Source organism: Pseudomassariella vexata (genome assembly GCF_002105095.1).
Source record: "Pseudomassariella vexata strain CBS 129021 chromosome Unknown BCR38scaffold_4, whole genome shotgun sequence".
In the NCBI taxonomy this organism is placed as follows: Eukaryota; Fungi; Ascomycota; class Sordariomycetes; order Amphisphaeriales; family Pseudomassariaceae; genus Pseudomassariella; species Pseudomassariella vexata.
The window spans coordinates 3,088,564-3,106,924 of NW_024467959.1; the positions used below are offsets into that span (position 1 = coordinate 3,088,564).

The 18,361-nt window shown below is 53.4% G+C and overlaps 8 protein-coding genes across 8 annotated transcripts; 3 read left to right on the forward strand and 5 right to left on the reverse strand.

The window, feature by feature from the left end:
• BCR38DRAFT_407758 (uncharacterized protein) lies at positions 1-1,209 on the forward strand (the record flags this gene model as incomplete). Its single annotated transcript, XM_040858204.1, has 2 exons — positions 1-865; positions 1,127-1,209. The coding sequence occupies 2 exons, from the start codon at positions 1-3 to the stop codon at positions 1,207-1,209; spliced, it is 948 nt and encodes a 315-aa protein (XP_040718445.1).
• Positions 1,210-1,638: 429 nt separating this feature from the next.
• Positions 1,639-2,393, reverse strand: BCR38DRAFT_165315 (uncharacterized protein). The gene is made up of 2 exons (XM_040853805.1): positions 2,039-2,393; positions 1,639-1,986 (listed from the first exon to the last, which is right to left on the reverse strand). Exons 1-2 carry the CDS (start codon positions 2,276-2,278, stop codon positions 1,732-1,734), a joined length of 495 nt encoding a protein of 164 aa, XP_040718446.1. The 5' UTR covers positions 2,279-2,393; the 3' UTR covers positions 1,639-1,731.
• A 2,142-nt stretch (positions 2,394-4,535) lies between these two features.
• BCR38DRAFT_165361 (citrate synthase) lies at positions 4,536-6,475 on the reverse strand. Its single transcript, XM_040853806.1, has 3 exons — positions 6,039-6,475; positions 5,277-5,975; positions 4,536-5,219 (listed from the first exon to the last, which is right to left on the reverse strand). The coding sequence occupies exons 1-3, from the start codon at positions 6,278-6,280 to the stop codon at positions 4,727-4,729; spliced, it is 1,434 nt and encodes a 477-aa protein (XP_040718447.1). The 5' UTR covers positions 6,281-6,475; the 3' UTR covers positions 4,536-4,726.
• An 856-nt stretch (positions 6,476-7,331) lies between these two features.
• Positions 7,332-9,026, forward strand: BCR38DRAFT_483430 (isocitrate lyase; the record flags this gene model as incomplete). Its single annotated transcript, XM_040863626.1, has 1 exon — positions 7,332-9,026. The coding sequence occupies one exon, from the start codon at positions 7,332-7,334 to the stop codon at positions 9,024-9,026; it is 1,695 nt and encodes a 564-aa protein (XP_040718448.1).
• A 401-nt stretch (positions 9,027-9,427) lies between these two features.
• Positions 9,428-10,907, reverse strand: BCR38DRAFT_511199 (uncharacterized protein; the record flags this gene model as incomplete). The annotated part of the gene is made up of 3 exons (XM_040865028.1): positions 10,379-10,907; positions 10,162-10,303; positions 9,428-10,078 (listed from the first exon to the last, which is right to left on the reverse strand). The coding sequence occupies exons 1-3, from the start codon at positions 10,444-10,446 to the stop codon at positions 9,428-9,430; spliced, it is 861 nt and encodes a 286-aa protein (XP_040718449.1). The 5' UTR covers positions 10,447-10,907.
• Positions 10,908-12,475: 1,568 nt separating this feature from the next.
• On the forward strand, positions 12,476-13,972 carry BCR38DRAFT_337667 (glutamine synthetase; the record flags this gene model as incomplete). Its single annotated transcript, XM_040855551.1, has 2 exons — positions 12,476-12,905; positions 12,963-13,972. 2 exons carry the CDS (start codon positions 12,476-12,478, stop codon positions 13,970-13,972), a joined length of 1,440 nt encoding a protein of 479 aa, XP_040718450.1.
• Positions 13,973-14,293: 321 nt separating this feature from the next.
• On the reverse strand, positions 14,294-14,539 carry BCR38DRAFT_337119 (uncharacterized protein; the record flags this gene model as incomplete). The annotated part of the gene is made up of 1 exon (XM_040855511.1): positions 14,294-14,539. A coding segment is annotated over one exon (246 nt), but the record flags the coding sequence as incomplete, so codon positions are not given.
• Positions 14,540-15,848: 1,309 nt separating this feature from the next.
• On the reverse strand, positions 15,849-17,926 carry BCR38DRAFT_428262 (ribonuclease T2). Its single transcript, XM_040859885.1, has 6 exons — positions 17,412-17,926; positions 17,134-17,359; positions 16,967-17,069; positions 16,481-16,910; positions 16,314-16,408; positions 15,849-16,251 (listed from the first exon to the last, which is right to left on the reverse strand). The coding sequence occupies exons 1-6, from the start codon at positions 17,590-17,592 to the stop codon at positions 16,117-16,119; spliced, it is 1,170 nt and encodes a 389-aa protein (XP_040718452.1). The 5' UTR covers positions 17,593-17,926; the 3' UTR covers positions 15,849-16,116.
• Between the last annotated feature and the right edge of the window lie 435 nt (positions 17,927-18,361).

Here is an 18,361-nt window from a genome sequence, read left to right on the forward strand (position 1 = left end):
ATGCACTTCGGAACTATTCTTGCCTTCGCCGCGCTGGCTTTCAACCCAGCGCACACCTTCCCCATTGCCAAACCAGCTCTTGCCTCCAAGAGTGACGGCGTCGAAGACTTCCGATGCGAAGGAAGCCGAGTCTGGGACGCGCCTTCAAAAACATGCCGTATATTACGCACCAGGCGCAGTAACCATGATGATGACCTCCGCCAGCAGTGCGCCGCTCAAGGCATGGTTTGGCGACAGGGAGCATGCCGTTTTCGAAACAATGTCCAACAATGTGCGGCTGGCATGGTGTGGCAAGACGGGGCGTGCCGAGTTATCAACAACCTCCAATCCTGCATTGCTGCTGGCATGGTGTGGCAGAATGGGGTATGTATAGTACCCAACAACGGTCAAGAATGCCCTGAAGGCATGGTTTGGCAGGACGGGGTATGTCGGGCTCGCAACAGTCTTCAGAACTGCGCAGCAGGCATGGTCTGGCGTGATGGAGCGTGTCAGTTTCCCATCAACCGCCAAACGTGTAATGCCAACGGCATGGTCTGGCAAGATGGCACTTGTCGGATGCCCAACAACCGTCAGCTCTGTACAGCCCCAATGGTGTGGAGTACCAGTACGAATTCATGCCAATGTCCTGCGGGTATGATCCTACAGAATGGAGCATGTATTCAGTCTTTGAATGTGGATGTTGACGGTGAGGGTGATGTCGACGATGATGATATGGAGAATGCGGCTCGATGCCCTCCTAACCAGGTCTGGGATGATGGAGCCTGCCGAGTACAAGTTCGGCGCGTCATGGGTCGACCGCAGTGTAATGTCGACGCAGGTGAGCGGGCATTTTGTGCGGCTGGCAGAAATGACTGGGGGGCGTATGGTAAGTTGACTCCCGTGTACCGAGAGTGTGATGACCATATACTGATTATGGCAATCAAGACGATAACGACGCCAGATGTCTCAACAATGGGCGGCACACAACGTTCTGCGCCGTACCAGGCCAAGAGGCCCAGGTTCTCCAGGCAACCTGGCCATTCTGAAATATTTGTCGAGTTGGCACGGCACATACCAAAAAGCGGTTCATTCAAGACATTTTTTGTTCTGTACTTTTCAATTCTATGCTGGCTCTATTTGATATTAGGCTGTCCCACGTCAGCGTGGGCGTGTTTTATAGCACCTGCACAATCGGGGTCCCTTAGCCGAGTAGCGATGAAGCGCGTATGAAATATCCATCATAATCATCTACCAAACAATTCCTGAAATGTGATCAGTCTGTGGCAGCCGACGTGTTCTTGTTGGTTCTACCGAAATTGCAGGCCGGCCATCTTTTTAGCCATCAGCCCCTTTTGCCGGTTGGGCTGATGAAGTTTACCGAGCACCTAAAGACGCCATCTTGGCGCCATTTCGGAGATTCACATTTCCCTCCCAGGTGACTCCATGGCTGCTGTGCGAAACTTGGTTCGAAAATGAAACAAAAAGGCTTGATTGAGTTACGCTAGTCCCCTAACCTTGGATACTGGAAACTGATGAAATCCTCCCATGTCCTCTCACAACACGCTTTCCGTGACCAAGAGCACAAAATGCGTAGACTGGAACTGCATGATGAACCGGCTTGAGTAACTGCCTCTCCATCTTTCCACTGTTCAATTCAGTCCAAAATGATGCAGAATGAGTGTGAGTAAATTCAGCTCCTCTCACCACCACCACCACCACCTGACAGGCCATCTTCTTTTCCATGTAGTAGACTTATTTGGGGTCAATGCATGCCTGCCAAGACACGTGAAGCTGTTGGGTAAAGGCGACGGTGGCATCGTCATCCGAGATCTGGCCCGAGGCCGTCGAGTTGCTACTGGTCAGAGCAATGCGGTTGTTCACGTTGAGTATGCCCGTGGCGCCGCAAGGAGACCAGATGGTGGACGCGGTGGGGACCTGGTCCTGCTTCGTGTAGACTTCTCCGCTGGCCCAGACGCCTCCTCCGGCGATGGAGGTTTGTGTGGTGGTCTGTGATTTGTGTTAGAGAATTGCAGTGCGGAAAGGGGGTGATTTGGCTCACAGTGTGGCCTGCGTCCTGGGAAAAGTAGTAAGTTGAGTAGAAGTTTCCGGTGACGCCCGTGTCGAGCTGGGCGTAGCCGTGGTATGTAGACTCAACGACGGCGAACTGAAAGCCGCCTGGGTACTTGAGGTTCAGGTGCAGCTGGCAATTCTTGGTCTTATCGGCAGGGCCGGTCCCGGGGCCAATGTAGGTCTGGAAACCATCGAAACCAAAAGTGACAACCTGTTTGAGAGTCAGCATTGTGTTATGAAGCGAACGGTACTGGGTTTATCTATATTTCAGGGGTGACAAGATGAGATTGCACAATTGTTTGGAACCTTCAGAACACTGGCTGTACTTGAAGGTGAATCTTCTTACTGTTCGGTCGGGAGAGATGTCAGTTGTCACAGTTCCCTGCGGGCATCCATTGCCAGAGGACGAGACACTGACAATCTGGATGCTGTCGGGGGAAGGCAGATCACCGGGCGAGACTATGCCGAGAGGAGAGGCAGCGGCCAAAGCGGGGGCAAGCAAAGCGGCGAAGGATCGCATAGTGAAAGTTTGATTGGAGATGGGTTAGGGTAGTGGGAAGAGGGTGGTGAGATGTGGGGATGGTTTTCAGGTCTGATTCGGAAGCTAGAGAGTGGAGAGAGAGTCTGAACGATGTTGCTGCTGTTGCTGAAGTGGAAATGATCGACTGTGTCGTGACATGGCCAGTATTTATACCCGACTCGAACTGTTGACATTCGCCGTGGTCGAGGCCTGGTGGCTCATCAAGGACCTAATGAGGAGATGCAATGTGATGTGATGGCGGAGGTGGTCACGACGCCATCCGTCGCCAACATGGTGAGATCATTGCAGTAGACAGTTGTTGTTAATTCCAAGATAGATTAAAAACGTCGGCTTTCAGCCTCGGACATCGCCCAGCTCGCACAGCAGAAGCGCGTCCAGCCCTCTCCGTGATATTGCGGTTGAATTGGGGAATGACTTTGTTTAGATGAAATCATATTAATTTCAGGACGTTCAGCTGCTCTTATTTGGCTGCTGACCTACAGCTGGCCATTGTGGGGTGGTTCTTATTATAGAACACTTGTTAGCAAAGAGAAATGGGCAACACAAGTATCTTCGGGCGGGACGTTCACTTAAGTTCGGTCTTACTCGTGGTCTTCTAGGAAGTGTCTGTTCGGAAGCGAAGCGAGATGCTCCGAGCACGGGGATTTGATGTAGGGCTCAAGGACGATGTAACATGAACCGAGATCTAGGTCTGGCCTCGACGCAAGATGGGCAGACAGACACCGACGGTCTGGGGCGACAGGTTACCATTTGATGCTATTTTTGACTTGATCCAGGGACTGCTGTAGATTAAGCTTAATTATCCCTACAGAAACCATCATCTGTGAGCTGGGTCGGTTGCACGCCATATTGAGCTGTCATTTAGGGTAGTAACACGGTTGGGTCACCTGACGGCATCGGCCCATAACGCCGTGCAGATAGTGCTGAGGACTTTATTTGTATTGCTTTCGTGGTTGGGGAGAACCTGTTGAAGTTCGGCCGTAGTGTGTCAAAGGCAGGAAGCGGGACTCTTTTGTCCTGTGTCAAGTTTCCGCCACATCTACAGTACCGAGCATCCATAATATATTACCCACTGCTCAGACCACTCTGCTCGTGAGATTTGGCCGGTGATGACATTTCCTAGGTTCCCACTGCCCAAAAGGTGACTCGGCCTTCTCCGTCGAGTTTACCTGGGAGCGGGGGCCTGTTGTTCCAAAGGGGAAACCCTTCAGTCGAGCCAATTGGGGACCTTTTCCCCTTTAGCCTCATTGCCGAACAACAGGAGCAACACCCACATATTAAGATGACAAGCACGGCAAAATGGCCATTGCTGCAGAGCCCATATTTCCCTTCTTGTCGCTGTTCAGCCATGATGCGGAACCCGGAGCTCGTGTCCTATTCACTGCCACAGACATAGTTTCTCGTATCTAGGCATTTCGGGGGGCACGTGAACAAACCAAGATGAGAGTTCGTGCCTCTGATGAAACCTGAGATGTTGATTTGTCAACGCTATTGGTCTAAGTGAGTACACAAGGATACGGTATTCTGTTGATAAATGTGACACAAGTGCGTTTCATGCCAGCTTTTGACTGCCCTGGCAGCACAGGTCGGTTCCAAAATGAGAAAAGGGTACTTGTATGACCAACAGGAAGGTTGGCGGTGTATACGGGAAATATTGGCGACCTCCGCTTCGGTCTGCGTTGTGATGACCAAATCAAGAACCTGCTCACATCCCAGGAAAACGAAGGCAACACTTGGGGTGACATAACTTCCCATTTAGGCTTCTCGCGCCTATAGACAACAGCTCTGAGGTCGCATAATGACAGACACGGTCCCCACTACTCATGTTGTGGGGTCATTGGTGGGGGCACGAATGCGAAGTACACAATTCGGACAGTCTCGGTGGACATGATGGTTATGTGGGAAGCCATTTGCGGCCAGGCAGCATGTCAGCAAACCATCGCACCAGTTAATTCCTTGCCTTGTATTAAGCCCTCTCATGACAGCGACAGCTTCACGACGAGGAGCAACCAAAGCGAGGAAAGGGCACACGAGCAAAGGCACTCAACATTAAATCGGAACGACAAGTCTAAAATCCCGTTTTCAACAGCAACCAGCAACGCCTCGAACCCATTGTACGATGCATACCATGTCCTCTCATGCCTCCGCCAGAGCAAGCAGACCCTCCAAGTTGATGCTCTTGGGTCTCTCGATCGGCAAGCCCAGTGCACGATCCCAAATGAGCTGAGCGAGAGGCCCCAGTCCCCTGCTGACACCAAAGGTGGCCGTGTAGTACAGCGTCTCGTGGAAGCCGTAGTGGTGGAATAGAACGCCCGAGCTCGAGTCGACATTGGGATAGGGGTTCTTGGTCTTGCCGTGCTGCTTGAGCACCTCGGGGGCAATCTCGCTGTTCATCTTGACGAGCTGGAACACGGGGTCGCTGGCAATCTCGGGGCGTGATGATGCGTAATCCATCAGCGCCTCGAAGCGCGGGTCGGGCTTACGCAGGACGGCGTGGCCGTATCCAGGTATGACACGGCCTGAGTTGAGGGTTGACCAGAGGTAGTCGTGAACATCCTTTTCGCCGTAGCTGGCCGGGATGGATTCCTTCATTTGGATGATCCATCGGAGAACCTCTTGTGCGGCGAGACTAAAGGCGAAAATGCGTCAGCAGTCGCCCTGTTTCAGAGCATTTGAAATCACTAACCCGTGTAGCGGCCCAGCCAGCCCCTGCAGACCGGCGCTGTAACTGAGGAACGGGTCACTAAGGGCGCTTCCCACCAGATGGGTGGCGTGTGCAGATACATTGCCACCCTCGTGGTCGCCATGCAGGGCGAGGTAGAGTCTTAGAAGATCCTGGAAATTCTCGTTCTCCTGGCCCCCCTTGCCTAGCATGGCTGCGAAGTTGTAGGACCAATCCTGATCGATATCCACATCAGCAGGTAGGGCACCGCCGCCACGGTACGAATTGTGGTATATCTTGGCGGCAATAGTGGGTAGCTTGGCCAGAAGACTGATGGAGTCGTCGAAGGTAGGCTCCCAGTAATCGGCCTTGTTGAGGCCCTGTTCGTACGACTTGGCAAACTTGGACGTGTAGTTCAGGGCGCTGACAGCAATAGCAAACTGCGTCATGGGATGAAGGTCCTTGGGGAAGTTGTCGAGCATCTTATTGACAAAGTCGGGGATGTGTGCCTCGCCGGCAAGCTGACGCGAGAAGTTGCGCACTTGGGCAACCGAGGGGACTTGGCCTGTCAGGAGCAGCCAGAACATGGCCTCGGGTAGCATCTCGGTCCCCGAAGTGCCCTTGGGAAGCTCCTTCTGGCAGTCCTTTATGGTGCGGCTGTGGAAGCGGATGCCCTCATCCGCGTCGAGTACGGAGCCCTCCCACACCATAGCCTTGAGTCCTCTGACATGCTGTTAGTGCCTGACTCGAGAGATTGGTAGTGCCCATGTGTGACTCCTTTAGTACCTCATGCCGCCAATGGCGTTCTCAACCTTGACCTCACCAATGACTTTGGATGCATTGGCCTTGACCTTCTTCAACAGCTCCCGCTTAGCTGGGATGATGGATTTCAACGTCTCCTTCAAGTCTGGTTCGGACGAAGCTGAGTAGCATCTTATTGAGGGGATGATACTAACTCGAGCAGTTTGAGGCTGATGGCCTTGGTCAGCGCAGCGCCGGCGAATAGCCCATGGAGGAGCGTCGCCCATTTGCAACTGGCGTCGTCGCAGTTGGGATGCTGAGATCCTGAGACCTGTTACTTACACGGAGTCCCCCAAACGCCCTCATCGTCCCTCTCAAGTTGACGGCCATCATGACCCAGGTGCGTCGTCAGACTAGAATGGAAATAGCTCGGTAATGGCGGGGTAGCTGTAAGCGATGGCGAGATGTCGTGTCCTCAGTCTGTAAGTCGATTGATCGTCTCGTTTCAATGCGAATTGAACGACTAGAACAGGACAACCGAAAAGAAAGCTGACAAACAAGTTTAGAGGCAATCATAATTTTGAAAGCCAACCACATGCATTTGCGGCGGGCACACAGTTTGCCTCCATCGGGCTTGAGCTTCAAGTGCACCTGCTTCATACTATCAAAATTCCCCGCATGGACCGAGGGAAACCGCCGTCACTGTGGATAGCGGGAATGCGGGCAAACGGGCCCCAGGTTCTGAGGTTCCCCTCTTGGACCCTCCTGGACCCTCCTTCCCCATCTTTTGGTGCGATTCTTAGATCCATTGCCCAATCAAGGCCACGTCCAACCCGTCGTGATGACCTCGCCTCCAATCGGCACAACCATTCCGGTATACCTAGGTAATGTGGTAGCCTTAGCCAAGGTCCAGTTGGTTTTGACTGCTGACAGATTGCTTGATTTTGATGCCTTCAATTCAAAGTCTTGCCAATTGCCAGCTAATGCGTCGCTCCCGTGTAGGTTGATTCTTCAGCACTTGTACCTCAGCTACCTACAAGCTCAAGCACGTTCCGAGATTCGGGCGTTACCATCAATGAACAATATCCCTCGTTGCAGCGTGTCGTCATGACCTCATCTTCTTGTCCCTGACGCTGACCTTCCCAGACTGCATTGTTACCTTACCTTGTTGTCTGAACAGATCGAAACATCCCAGAGTTCTACATAATGCTGCGACGGACAGTCAGGAGAGTCTCTCGCGGGGCAGCTGTACTCAAATATGCCACGGTCTCGACCCCGATTTCAACCTCAACAATAATCTCCTTGTCCTCAAGATCTCTGTCAACCACCATTTGTAGAATGGCCCTGACCCCCCCAGATCCGCCCGTCTCCACCGTACTCCCCTCGGACGCGTTCCAACTCCTAGCCGAGTCCGCCAAAGCTGGCGCGGCCGAGGATGCCCTGTACACACAACAAATCCATGACGTGGAGAGTTGGTGGTCCACCCCGCGCTTCGCCGGTATCAAACGTCCCTACACGGCCGCCGATGTCGTGTCGAAACGCGGCTCCCAGCAACAGTCTTACCCCAGCTCGCTCGCCGCCCGCAAGCTCTTTCGCCTGCTCCAGGAGCGTTTGGCCGCCGGGGAGCCCGTACACACCATGGGCGCCATCGACCCCGTCCAGATGACACAACAGGCGCCACACCAGGAAGTTTTGTACCTATCCGGCTGGGCATGTTCATCTGTGTTGACCACCACCAACGAGGTCTCTCCTGATTTTGGCGATTACCCCTACAACACGGTGCCGAACCAGGTGCAGCGCATGGCCAAGGCTCAGTCCATGCACGACCGCAAGCAATGGGATCTCCGGAGAAAAATGTCGCCCGAAGAAAGAGCAGGGACGCCATATGTGGATTACTTCCGGCCCATCATTGCCGATGGCGATACAGGACATGGCGGCCTGTCGGCGGTGCTCAAGTTGGCCAAGCTGTTTGCCGAAAATGGTGCGGCCGCGGTGCATTTCGAGGACCAGCTGCACGGCGGCAAGAAATGCGGCCACTTGGCTGGCAAGGTCCTGGTGCCCACGGGCGAGCACATCAACCGCCTGGTTGCAGCACGCTTCCAATGGGACGTGATGGGCACCGAAAACCTCGTCCTCGCGCGCACCGACTCGGAGAGCGGCAAGCTTATTAGCAGCGCCATTGACGTGCGTGACCACGAGTTCATCCTTGGCGTATCCAAACCCGGCATCGTGCCCTTGGCCGAAACCCTACAAAAAATGGAGGCATCTGGCGCAGCAGGGGCCGAAATCGACGCCTTCGAAGCCGACTGGGTCAAGAAGACCCGACTCGTCTCCTTCGACGAGGCGGCTGTCGAGCACCTGGAAAAGCAGGGCGTGGCCAAGAACAAGATCAGCGAGTATACTTCCACAGTGCGGTCGGATCCCAGCATGGGCATCTCGGCGCGGAGGCAGCTTGCAGACGCGTACGCCAAGGAGCCCGTCTACTTCGACTCGGACATTCCGCGCACGCGGGAGGGCTTCTACCACTTCCGCTCTGGCATGGCGGCCGCGACCAAGCGCGCCCTCGCCTTTGCACCCTATGCTGACCTCCTCTGGGTCGAGACGGGCGACCCCAACGTTTCCGTCGCCGCCAAGCTCGGCCGCGCCGTCCGAGATGTTTACCCCGGAAAGGGGCTGGTCTACAACCTCTCCCCAAGCTTCAACTGGATGGCGCATGGCTTCACCGAGACTACTCTGAAGTCCTTCATCTGGGACATTGCCAAGGAGGGGTTTGTGCTGCAGCTCATTTCCCTGGCAGGGCTGCACAGCACGGCCACCATTTCGAACGAGCTGGCCAAAGAGTTCAAGACGGGCGGCATGAAGGCCTATGTGGACCTCGTCCAGAGGCGGGAAAAGCAGCTGGGGTGTGATGTGTTGACGCACCAGAAGTGGAGTGGTGCAAGTTACATCGATGGGATATTGGGCGCCATTCAGAGCGGAAGTTCGGGAAGCAAGAGTATGGGAGAAGGCAATACCGAGGATCAATTCAACTAAAGGGCATAGGTGGGAGGGAGTATATGTGACGTGGCGCTTGGATGATTCAATAGAGCCCTGGGCGGAGTATACTGGGGATGCTTCTCAGGGAACCGGACAAGATGTAAATGCACAAGGTATGTTAGGTTATTTGCTGTACATCAATAACGACTGTGTCGTGCGTCCTCAAGTGGAATCAACGTCTTGCATGAGACCGCCAACCACTTCAACGGCAACCAGTCACACCTATCTTACGGTCTTTGGGACAAACCGTCACCGGAGCAAGCCAGATGCTCAGCAACATCCCTCCGAAACTCCATTCCGCATGTTTTGATACCCCCAAAGCCCATCCCCATGTTCCACATGACGACGTTGAATTTGGTTGCCTTGTACTCATTATTTCAGCCCATGTGCAAAGTTGCTCACAGCTTATCCTTGGACGCATTGTTGACAGGCGGCACCGTCGGCGCACCCTCGGGCGTGACGTAGGCCTTGGTCATGCCGCCGTCGACCACCATCTCGTGACCGTTGACAAAGCTGGCCTCGTCGCTGGCCAAGAACAACACCGCCTGAGCTTGCTCGACAGCCTCGCCAAAGCGGCCTGCGGGGAAGTGGATCTCACGGCGCATGCGCTTGGGCACGTCATCGCCCAGCCAGTCCTGCAGCAGGGGGGTGTTCAGGGGTGCCGGACATAGACTGTTGAATCGGAAACCCTCACGGGCGTGGACAATGGCCAACTCGCGCGTCAAGGCCAGGACGGCACCCTTGGACGCCGTGTATGCCAGTTGGGGCGTAGCCGAGCCGACGAGCGCCACGACGGACGCCGTGTTGATGATGCTTCCCTTGTTCTTGCCGTGCCTGCGCAGCGAGAGCACGGCGTGCTTGCACCCGAACCACACCCCCTTGACGTTGATGTTCATGGTGAGGTCCCAAATGTTCTCAGGCGTGCCCACAGCATCGTCGTCTTGCGCATGCATGATGCCGGCGTTGTTGAAGATGATGTCGATGCCGCCCCACGAGTCGAGGGATTCGACGGCAGCTTGCACTTGGGATTCTTTCGAGACGTCGCAGACCTGTGGAATGGTATATTGTTAGCACTTACGTGCAAGGCATGGGGGTGAGTGCACCATGTGGCGGTGGGATGGAAGACTCGTACCGTCGTCTCGACACGGGCGGCATTGGGCACCAGTTGTGCAACCTTGGCCTTCGCCTTCTCAAGCGCGGGCGCAGAGATATCCGTCATCAGGATGCTGGCGCCTTCTCTGGCGAAGAGGATCGATGTCTCGAGGCCGATGCCACTGACGTGCGTTAATTGCGTCATCTTCCATTGGACATCTGCAAGTGGCCGACAAGAGAAAGACAAGAGTACCTACCCGGCAGCTCCTGTGATGATGGCATTCTTGCCCGCCAGACGGCCCTTGGCTTCGACTATAGAACCCATGATATGTGTGTTTGGAGTGGTGATATATTTAGCCAACGAGGTAGGGAAAGCCGAGAGCAATAGAGAGAGAGAGACAGACAATATGACTGCAAACCACGAGTTATCGAGTTGTGTTACAAAAATAGTCGTTACAGAGAGAAGAAAGCAACAGGCGCAGGATACATGTATACCTTATTCAGGGCAGTCGAACGATACAAATTCTTCTTCCTCTCCAGTCGGTGGACCCTGGGAGGGGGAGGAAGGCACAACAGCAGATTCAGGCGGAGTCAACAAGCGAAAGATAAGAAAAGGGTTCCGCCAAATGCTGTACCCTTATTATCTATACCCTCCCTCCGCAACTACCGACTACACGTTGTGTGTAAGCACATACAAAGTAGTGGGTGTGTGTCGGGCCGTATGGGCTTGAGTCGACAGAATGTTAGGTATCCGGCCGGTGTCGGAAGAGGCGGCGCATCGCATGCTGCCATGGTTTACCCTTGTACAATCGGGAGGTTGCGACGGCAGCTTGTCTTATCGTAGGGGATACTTACGTCACCGGGGTCGCTTACTACGGTATCAGGCCAAAGTTTTCACCCCCTTGACAAGTACCAGTGGACCACTGCCAAGGTAACGATATACTGATTCTTACCGATTCTTACCTAGCCTATTTATACTAACGAAAAGATACTTCCACCTCTGATTCCAACTTGCTGTTACGCGTCCTAATTATCGCGTATGTAGCAACTACAATAGGGACTAAACACCTTACAGAAGCAGATCGCTAACGAATTCGAACCCTCCATTTCGACGGTGGTAAATCGAAAGCCGAAATTCAAACTACTACAACGGTTTCTTTTAATCTGATTAAGACAGCTGTTAAGGTCGCTTCAAGCCAGGTAGCTAAGCGTTGGCTCGTGCCTAGGTGGAGCACGGTACAAACACACAATTGAAAACTTACCCATGATACCATAGTAGTGTCACTTGCTCACCGTCTCTTGCATAGCAACCGAGGTGCCGATCCGCCTCCGATGGAGGGGCTCTGACGGCTACTTCAACCAACACGGTGTCCATTGTCCATAAGTCTAAGGGTTTGGGAGGAGAAGGTGGTTCACGTGGTGTTCCGAGTCATTCATGCGGCATTGGGTCAAGTAACCAAATTGTAATAGAAATGACGGATTGGTATGCTGAAGGGAACTCACCGGACGACAAACGAGCAGTGCTGGACCCAATAAGAACGAGTCGATATGAATCGCGTCTGAATGGTCTGAATGTTGGGTTGCGTGTGGCCAAATGCTCGAGGAGGGGCGACGTACAGATACAAATCCATGAGAGCGAGGTTGAGTCTGCTATCCCGTCGTTCCAGAGGGTGTTTATTGTATCATGCAGCCCACAAGATGCATGTGAGCAAGTTGAAGCAGAACGTTTGACTTGGGGCGACTCTCCAATCATAGCGCGGGGAATGATGCCATGCTACACTACTGGCTGTTTGTTCGGATGCCTCGACCCCAGGATCGTCTGGTGAGTTCAAAGGTAGATGGACCAACTAGCTGCATGTTCGGTATTTGCGCATGAAGGTACGCTCTGGCTCATTTCATTGCACATCAACCTTCGTGGAGGGGTTTAATCTATATGTATTCTACTCGTATTCGCGGCTTCAATGCTGATCACCTATCCGTCGTCATGGGTTTGAAATTGCGCAAAAGCAGTCCCGAAAACTTGATTGACAGGCCTTCCTTCTGCAAATAGATCTTATCACGACCCGACTGGAGCTTCCACAACTGCCCCACATCATGCACGATAGCCCTTGGCAGCTCTACAATGTATTCACGATTGTCCAGCCTGCAACTGTCGTTCGCTGTCGCATCGCCGCATGTTGAGACATTTTGACACGAACCGTTGGTGACTTTATACCTGTCCTTCTGTCCTCTCCCCAATTGAGTTTCTTTGTACCTCAATATCTCAAGTGCCTGCGAATCCGAGTCGAGATCCAGCTTCAAGTACCAGTACCTTATCTCCCCACCACTTTCCCATCAACCCGCACCCACACAACATGATGCCTCCGCCCGACGAGATCACGATCGAGCGCCTCCCCGAACTGCTCAAAGATGACAACAGCGTCAAACTGGCGGGAATCGACGTGGATGGCGTCCTGCGCGGCAAGCTCGTATCCAAGAAGAAGTTCTTATCCATCGCCAAGTCGGGCTTCGGCTTCTGCTCCGTCATCTTCGGCTGGGACATGCACGATATGACCTACATGAGGGAGCTTAAGATAAGCAACAAGGAGAACGGGTACCACGACCTGCTGGCGATTCCCGACCTCAAGAGCTTTCGGCGCATTCCCTGGGAGAATGACATCCCCTTTTTCCTCGTCAGCTTTTACGACCCCGACACCCAGGAGCCCATAAGCGCCTGCCCGCGGGGGCTGTTGAAGACGCAGTTGGACAAGCTCAAGGCGAAGGGATACGATGCCATGGCTGGTGGTAAGTGGAGCAAGGTCACAATAGACGCGCCGTATGCTAACTCGAGTGTTGGAGCAGCCGAGTACGAGTTCTTCCAGTTCAAGGTGCCGGGCAACGAGTCGAGCCCGGCACCGTACCTGCTTGACAACCCGCCACACTCCCTCCCCTCGTTGACCGAAGGCATGTTTGGCTACAGCATCACCCGGCCCGTGCACAACAAGGACTACTTCTACGACATCTTCGACACGTGCGCAAAGTTCGACTGCAATATCGAGGGCTGGCACACGGAGAGCGGCCCGGGCGTCTTCGAGGCCGCGCTCGAGTTTGGTCAGATCAGCGAGATGGCCGACCGTGCCAGTCTGTTCAAGTACGTCGTCAAGTCAACGGCGACCAAATACGGCATCACGCCTTGTTTCATGGCCAAACCCAAGCAGGGGCTGCCGGGCAACAGTGGACATATGCACTGCTCCGTCGTGGACAAGGACGGCAAGAACCTCTTCTTCCGCGAGCAGAGGGACGAAAACGCGAAGTGGGACGACATTTCGCAGTTGAGTGATCTCGGCCGACACTTCCTTGCCGGCCTGCTCGACGGTCTGCCGTCCGTCATGCCCCTGCTCGCCCCCACCATCAACAGCTACAAGCGGCTCGTTGAGAACTTCTGGGCCCCTGTCACCGTCTCCTGGGGACTGGAGCACCGTGCCGCATCTATTCGAATTATTGCCCCGCCGACATCCAAGCCCGGCGCGACGCGGTTCGAGATCCGGGTTCCTGGGGCCGACGCGAACCCCTCCTACGTTATGGCCGCCATCCTTGGCCTGGGGTGGCGCGGCGTGGAGAAGAAGATGGAGATACCAATTCCGCCACTGAACCGGGGCGCAGATGTCGGCGGGTCCGAGGACGTTGGGGCTAGGTTAGCCAAGAGCTTAAAGGAGGCGACAGATGTCTTCATGGCCAAGGACAGCGTGGCCCGTGAGGTCTTTGGTGATGAGTTTGTCGAGCATTATGGTGGCACTAGGCAGCATGAGATCAGACTCTGGGACGAGGCCGTCACGGATTGGGAGATGAAGAGGTATATTGAGACGGTTTAGATTGCGGGGGGTAACCTTGTCACCAAAATATGTCTTGAACATCAACAAGGGAATGAGGTCAATTTGGACGTCAGGTTTCAGAGATGATTATGATATCCCACATAGTTATTATGAGTTCATGCTGCCCTCTGGCATTCACAACCCTAAGTAGCACCGAGCGACTATTTAGTACACGGTACTATCAGAACCGCCAGCCTCCAAATGTACTCGAATATATGCCCGGACTTCCTCATCTTTTACCTCATTGAGATCCACCGTTGTCCCCTTTCTCGAACCTTCCTCGAACCTTCCTCGAAGGTATCCTAATTGAAACGCACATGCTTACCTGTATAAAGCTTTGAGGTGGGGATGGTCAGAGCATGCATGACGTTCTCGAATGTTGGTGGTTTGTGTTCGTTCCTCTGGGTAGTTTCGGCGCCAAACATCAGTCGCATGCTTCAAACTCCCACTCCCCCGGTCCTCATCAACGCGGAGTGCCACATCAAAGTCACACAGACGCAATGTGCCATTCTGGGCTCGCAAGAAATTAGCTGGCTTGATGTCGCCGTGTGTGATGCCATGTGCATACCAGTGACGGGAGTCATCATCTCGTCTTTGGCTTTGCCACGATCCTCAGGTTCCCACGGACTTGAAGTCAAACGGCGTCGCGGGTTCCAAGATGAGTCCATCTGTTGCAATGCAATCTTCGAATGGATGTTCGATGCTGGCGAATACTGGAATACAACAGCTGCCAGCCTGTCCCATAACTTCGTACACCCAACAAATACCGCGTTCCTCGAAGGCCAATCTCCACCCACATCGACAGATATATCTACAACTGCCTGTGTGATAACCTCCGGGAGCTCGACATGACCGGATCTCTTGCCATCGTCCGTGCCTTCGCCCGCCGATTATGTATCATCATGGCCGTTTCTAACACGTTCTGGGTGGTCTTTTGCGATTTGCTTTTTGACCTACCATCGCCAGCATCACCGGTCGCACGCTTCAGCTTTACCGTTTTACTTGCGGGCTGGAAAAGAGGGACGTTCATACTGGACAGCATCGCGCGTTCATGTTCTCAGCAATAGGAATGACCTTTCCCCCTTCTCTGCAAATTGCCGTACTTGCTTCCGCGCTACCCATTACCGCCTGTATAAGGTCCTATTAATCGTGACTCTTGGAGTCATACTAATTGTAGTTCGGGAGAAGCATACAATATGATTGCGTACTAGTTGAAGTCTGTAGTTCCCCAAATCAGAAATTCAAAGAGAGTCTAGTCCAGTTTATCGGAAACTCGTTGCGATATTGAAATAAAAACAACCAGGAGCTGTTTTTGGTTGTGAACAAATAATGGTTTTTCATTTCAAGCGTAGGACCACGTGGGAACTGCATGATATCGGACCGGCCCGCTAATAGGCGAGTGGACCCACTCTAGCAGAATGTGGCTATACTAACTGTCAAATATGTATAAGATCCGACACGTAGTCAGTGTGTAGCTTATTAATAAGCAGAAATCCGTGCGCTGGTTCGCAGCGACGTCCTTGACAGAAACACTCCACCTAACACCAGATGGCCGGCTGGTCTTGGTGAATGCCGGAGGTGTTGCTCCAGAGTACAAAAATGACGCACACGCCTTGGGCAACATGATCATCTAGATGACGGAACGGGCATCGTGGGTGGACGAGACACGGATTGAGCAGGTCGGGAAGCTTTCGTCTACCCAGACCCGGCAATTGCGATATAGAAGTAGACGCGGAGGGGGTACAAGCAGGGTTTCCTGGATAGTACGGGATTATTCAATAGAGCCAGCAGTTTTAGGGCCTATTACCACAAACTAAAGGCACACTGAGTATTGTTTCCATGGACTCGGTGCACTTTTCAGTATTCAGAGACTTCTCGATGGGACTCGCTAATTCCATATAGTATTAACGCTAAATGAGGGTTGCTCTGCTCGTGATAGAGTGAGTCGCGAGAGAATGGTGACTAGCGGTGGTTGTGCCATTAGAGGCGATGTAGCGGTAGTGGATTGTAGGCATTGATGGCTGATCTCAAATACTATTTCTCAAGTACTATTTGTGGATCATAGAGCTGTCCAGCTAAATTCACCCATAATTGCTGACCGATGTACGAGCTCGGGAAACCTAGGCAAATCCTCTTCCCACTCATCATATACTCTGCCACTGGAATGACACCGAGTACGTTTTCGAAGCTGTATACACAGTTGCTTGAGTTGAACCCGTTGGCACCACGGTCGAGTAAAAGGTGGTCTGCCCATTGTAGGCCAACTTTCCGCCCGAAGCCTATGCACATGGTCAGCGGAATAGAACATCAGATGTCGGAAATTGGGCGAGAAGAGACTCACAGTGAAAACGGTGGCAGTCACCCCAGAACCACACGTGATAGCACCACTCACCACCCCGCACGTGCCCTTCGAGCTTTTCAGAGTGAAGCCCGCCCCTAGATTAGAAGGCAGCATTTAGTCACCACGCCTCCGCCATGTGCCAGGGACAAAAGGAGGACGAAACTCACCAGATGCAGCCGCGGTGTATGTGGCGCAAGTGCCCGTCGAGTACCATGTCCCGGCACTGATCAAGCATCCGTCCTTGGCTCCATTATAGTACGCGTTCAAGTACCCTGTGCCCGAGAATGACCCGGTGCCCGTTGGTGCTGGGGCTGTCGTGGTCTTGGTGCTAGTTGGGCTTGTGGAGCCTCCTGACTTGGGCAGGTACTTGATGCCAGAAGACGGGCAGTTGGAAGAAGATCCGGCAATCGTCGTTGGGATAAAGTCTCCGTTCACAAGGGGCCCATCGACGTAGAACCCGTAGTAGATCTGGTACAGTTCACTGTTATCGCACAGAATCACGACAGTCTTGCCTGTCACCTTTGCCAGTGCAGCCAGGATTGCCGAGGATGTGTAGGTTTTGGAGCTGGAAGGAGTGATACCGGCGCTGGCGAGTGCCTGGAAGGAGTGAGCCAATCTGGACTACCAGGGATGCACCTTGTCTGCAATCTCACTGTGTATGTGTCCAAGGACTTGAACAAGTCTACCACCGTCTGGAAGAAATCTGCCGCTTCTTGTCCAGTCGTGTAACTCAAGTAACAATCGGGATCAAGTGTGCTGTAGGGGGTAAGCATTCTTCCAAAGCAGCTGTAAGCCATAGCCGATTTGGGGCATTGGGTACCTGATGCAGGTGCCATGGGTGGACCATTCGTGTTCCCAAAATTCCTCGGGAGTTTCCGAGTTACTCTGCCAGTACGTATTCATGTAGCTCACAAGGTCGCTTTTGCCGAATTTCTGCAGAATGCTAGTGATACCGGTGTATTCTCGAGACGAATCACAATTTTCTTCGTATGTGCCATCGCAATTGTCGGGCCAAAGTCCATGGATAGTCCACGAATTTGCTGGCCCTGCATAATCGTCAGTTATCCAGTCAAGCTTGAAGAGGGCTGGCGTGCATACCCGTCACAGGATCCGTGTCCCAGAACTGAGTCTGCAACATCAACCCCCCGGGCTTGTTGACACAACAGGTGTTTGTCGACGAGCTGGCGGCTGATGAGCAACTCTCAATGACGCTTGAGCATGTCGCTGCTGACGCCACAGTGGCGAAAGCCAAGAAGGCGAATGCAGCCCGTGAAGCCATGTTGTTTATGCACTTGGCAACCCAATGAGTTGTGATGCCAAGATGACAGAAGTCCAAGCCAACATGGCGGGACTCGCGCGTGTACTTAAGCCGATACGGAGCTTGCAACACTATCGGACACCGACGGAGCAGCAATTGTGACACTTATTAGCTTTCCCGGCACGGTGTCGAATGAGCATGAGCGATCGAGCCACCTGCCTAGCTAAGATCCAGTGTTACATTACTCTGTTTCTGCGCAATTGACAATGGTTGGCCCTCGTTCTCCTGGTGGGTATGGAGAGCGGCATTTGGTACTGGACCAAGCTGCTTAAACCTAGTCAGCATAAGTGTCATGCATCCACTTGCCAAGCTGATTGGTTATGGGCGCCTCGAAATAATTAAAGAATCACGGCTGCCGTTTCGGGCCTTCCCTATTCAGCATCTCCCGACTACTACCTTTTCTCCTCTCCACTTAGTCTCTGAGTCTCAACAATCGCTCACCGTCTGTTGTCACTCGTCAGTCTTGCCGCTGAGACGTCGCATGCTGAGCACGAAATCATTATTCGGTCCTCACCACCACACGCATCGCTACAAGCAAGCGACCGACTGTGCAATTATTGCCCCCATCGGCGTTATAAGTCGGGGTTCGTTGTCTGCGCACCAATTACGGCAACGAGAAACTCTGGAAGGACTACGTGGAACATGTGCGAACCGTGGCCCAAAAGTGGGTCGAGACTAGAGTCGACGGAGGAGAGCTGAAGGGCAACCGATTGCGGATTGTGTGTGTCGA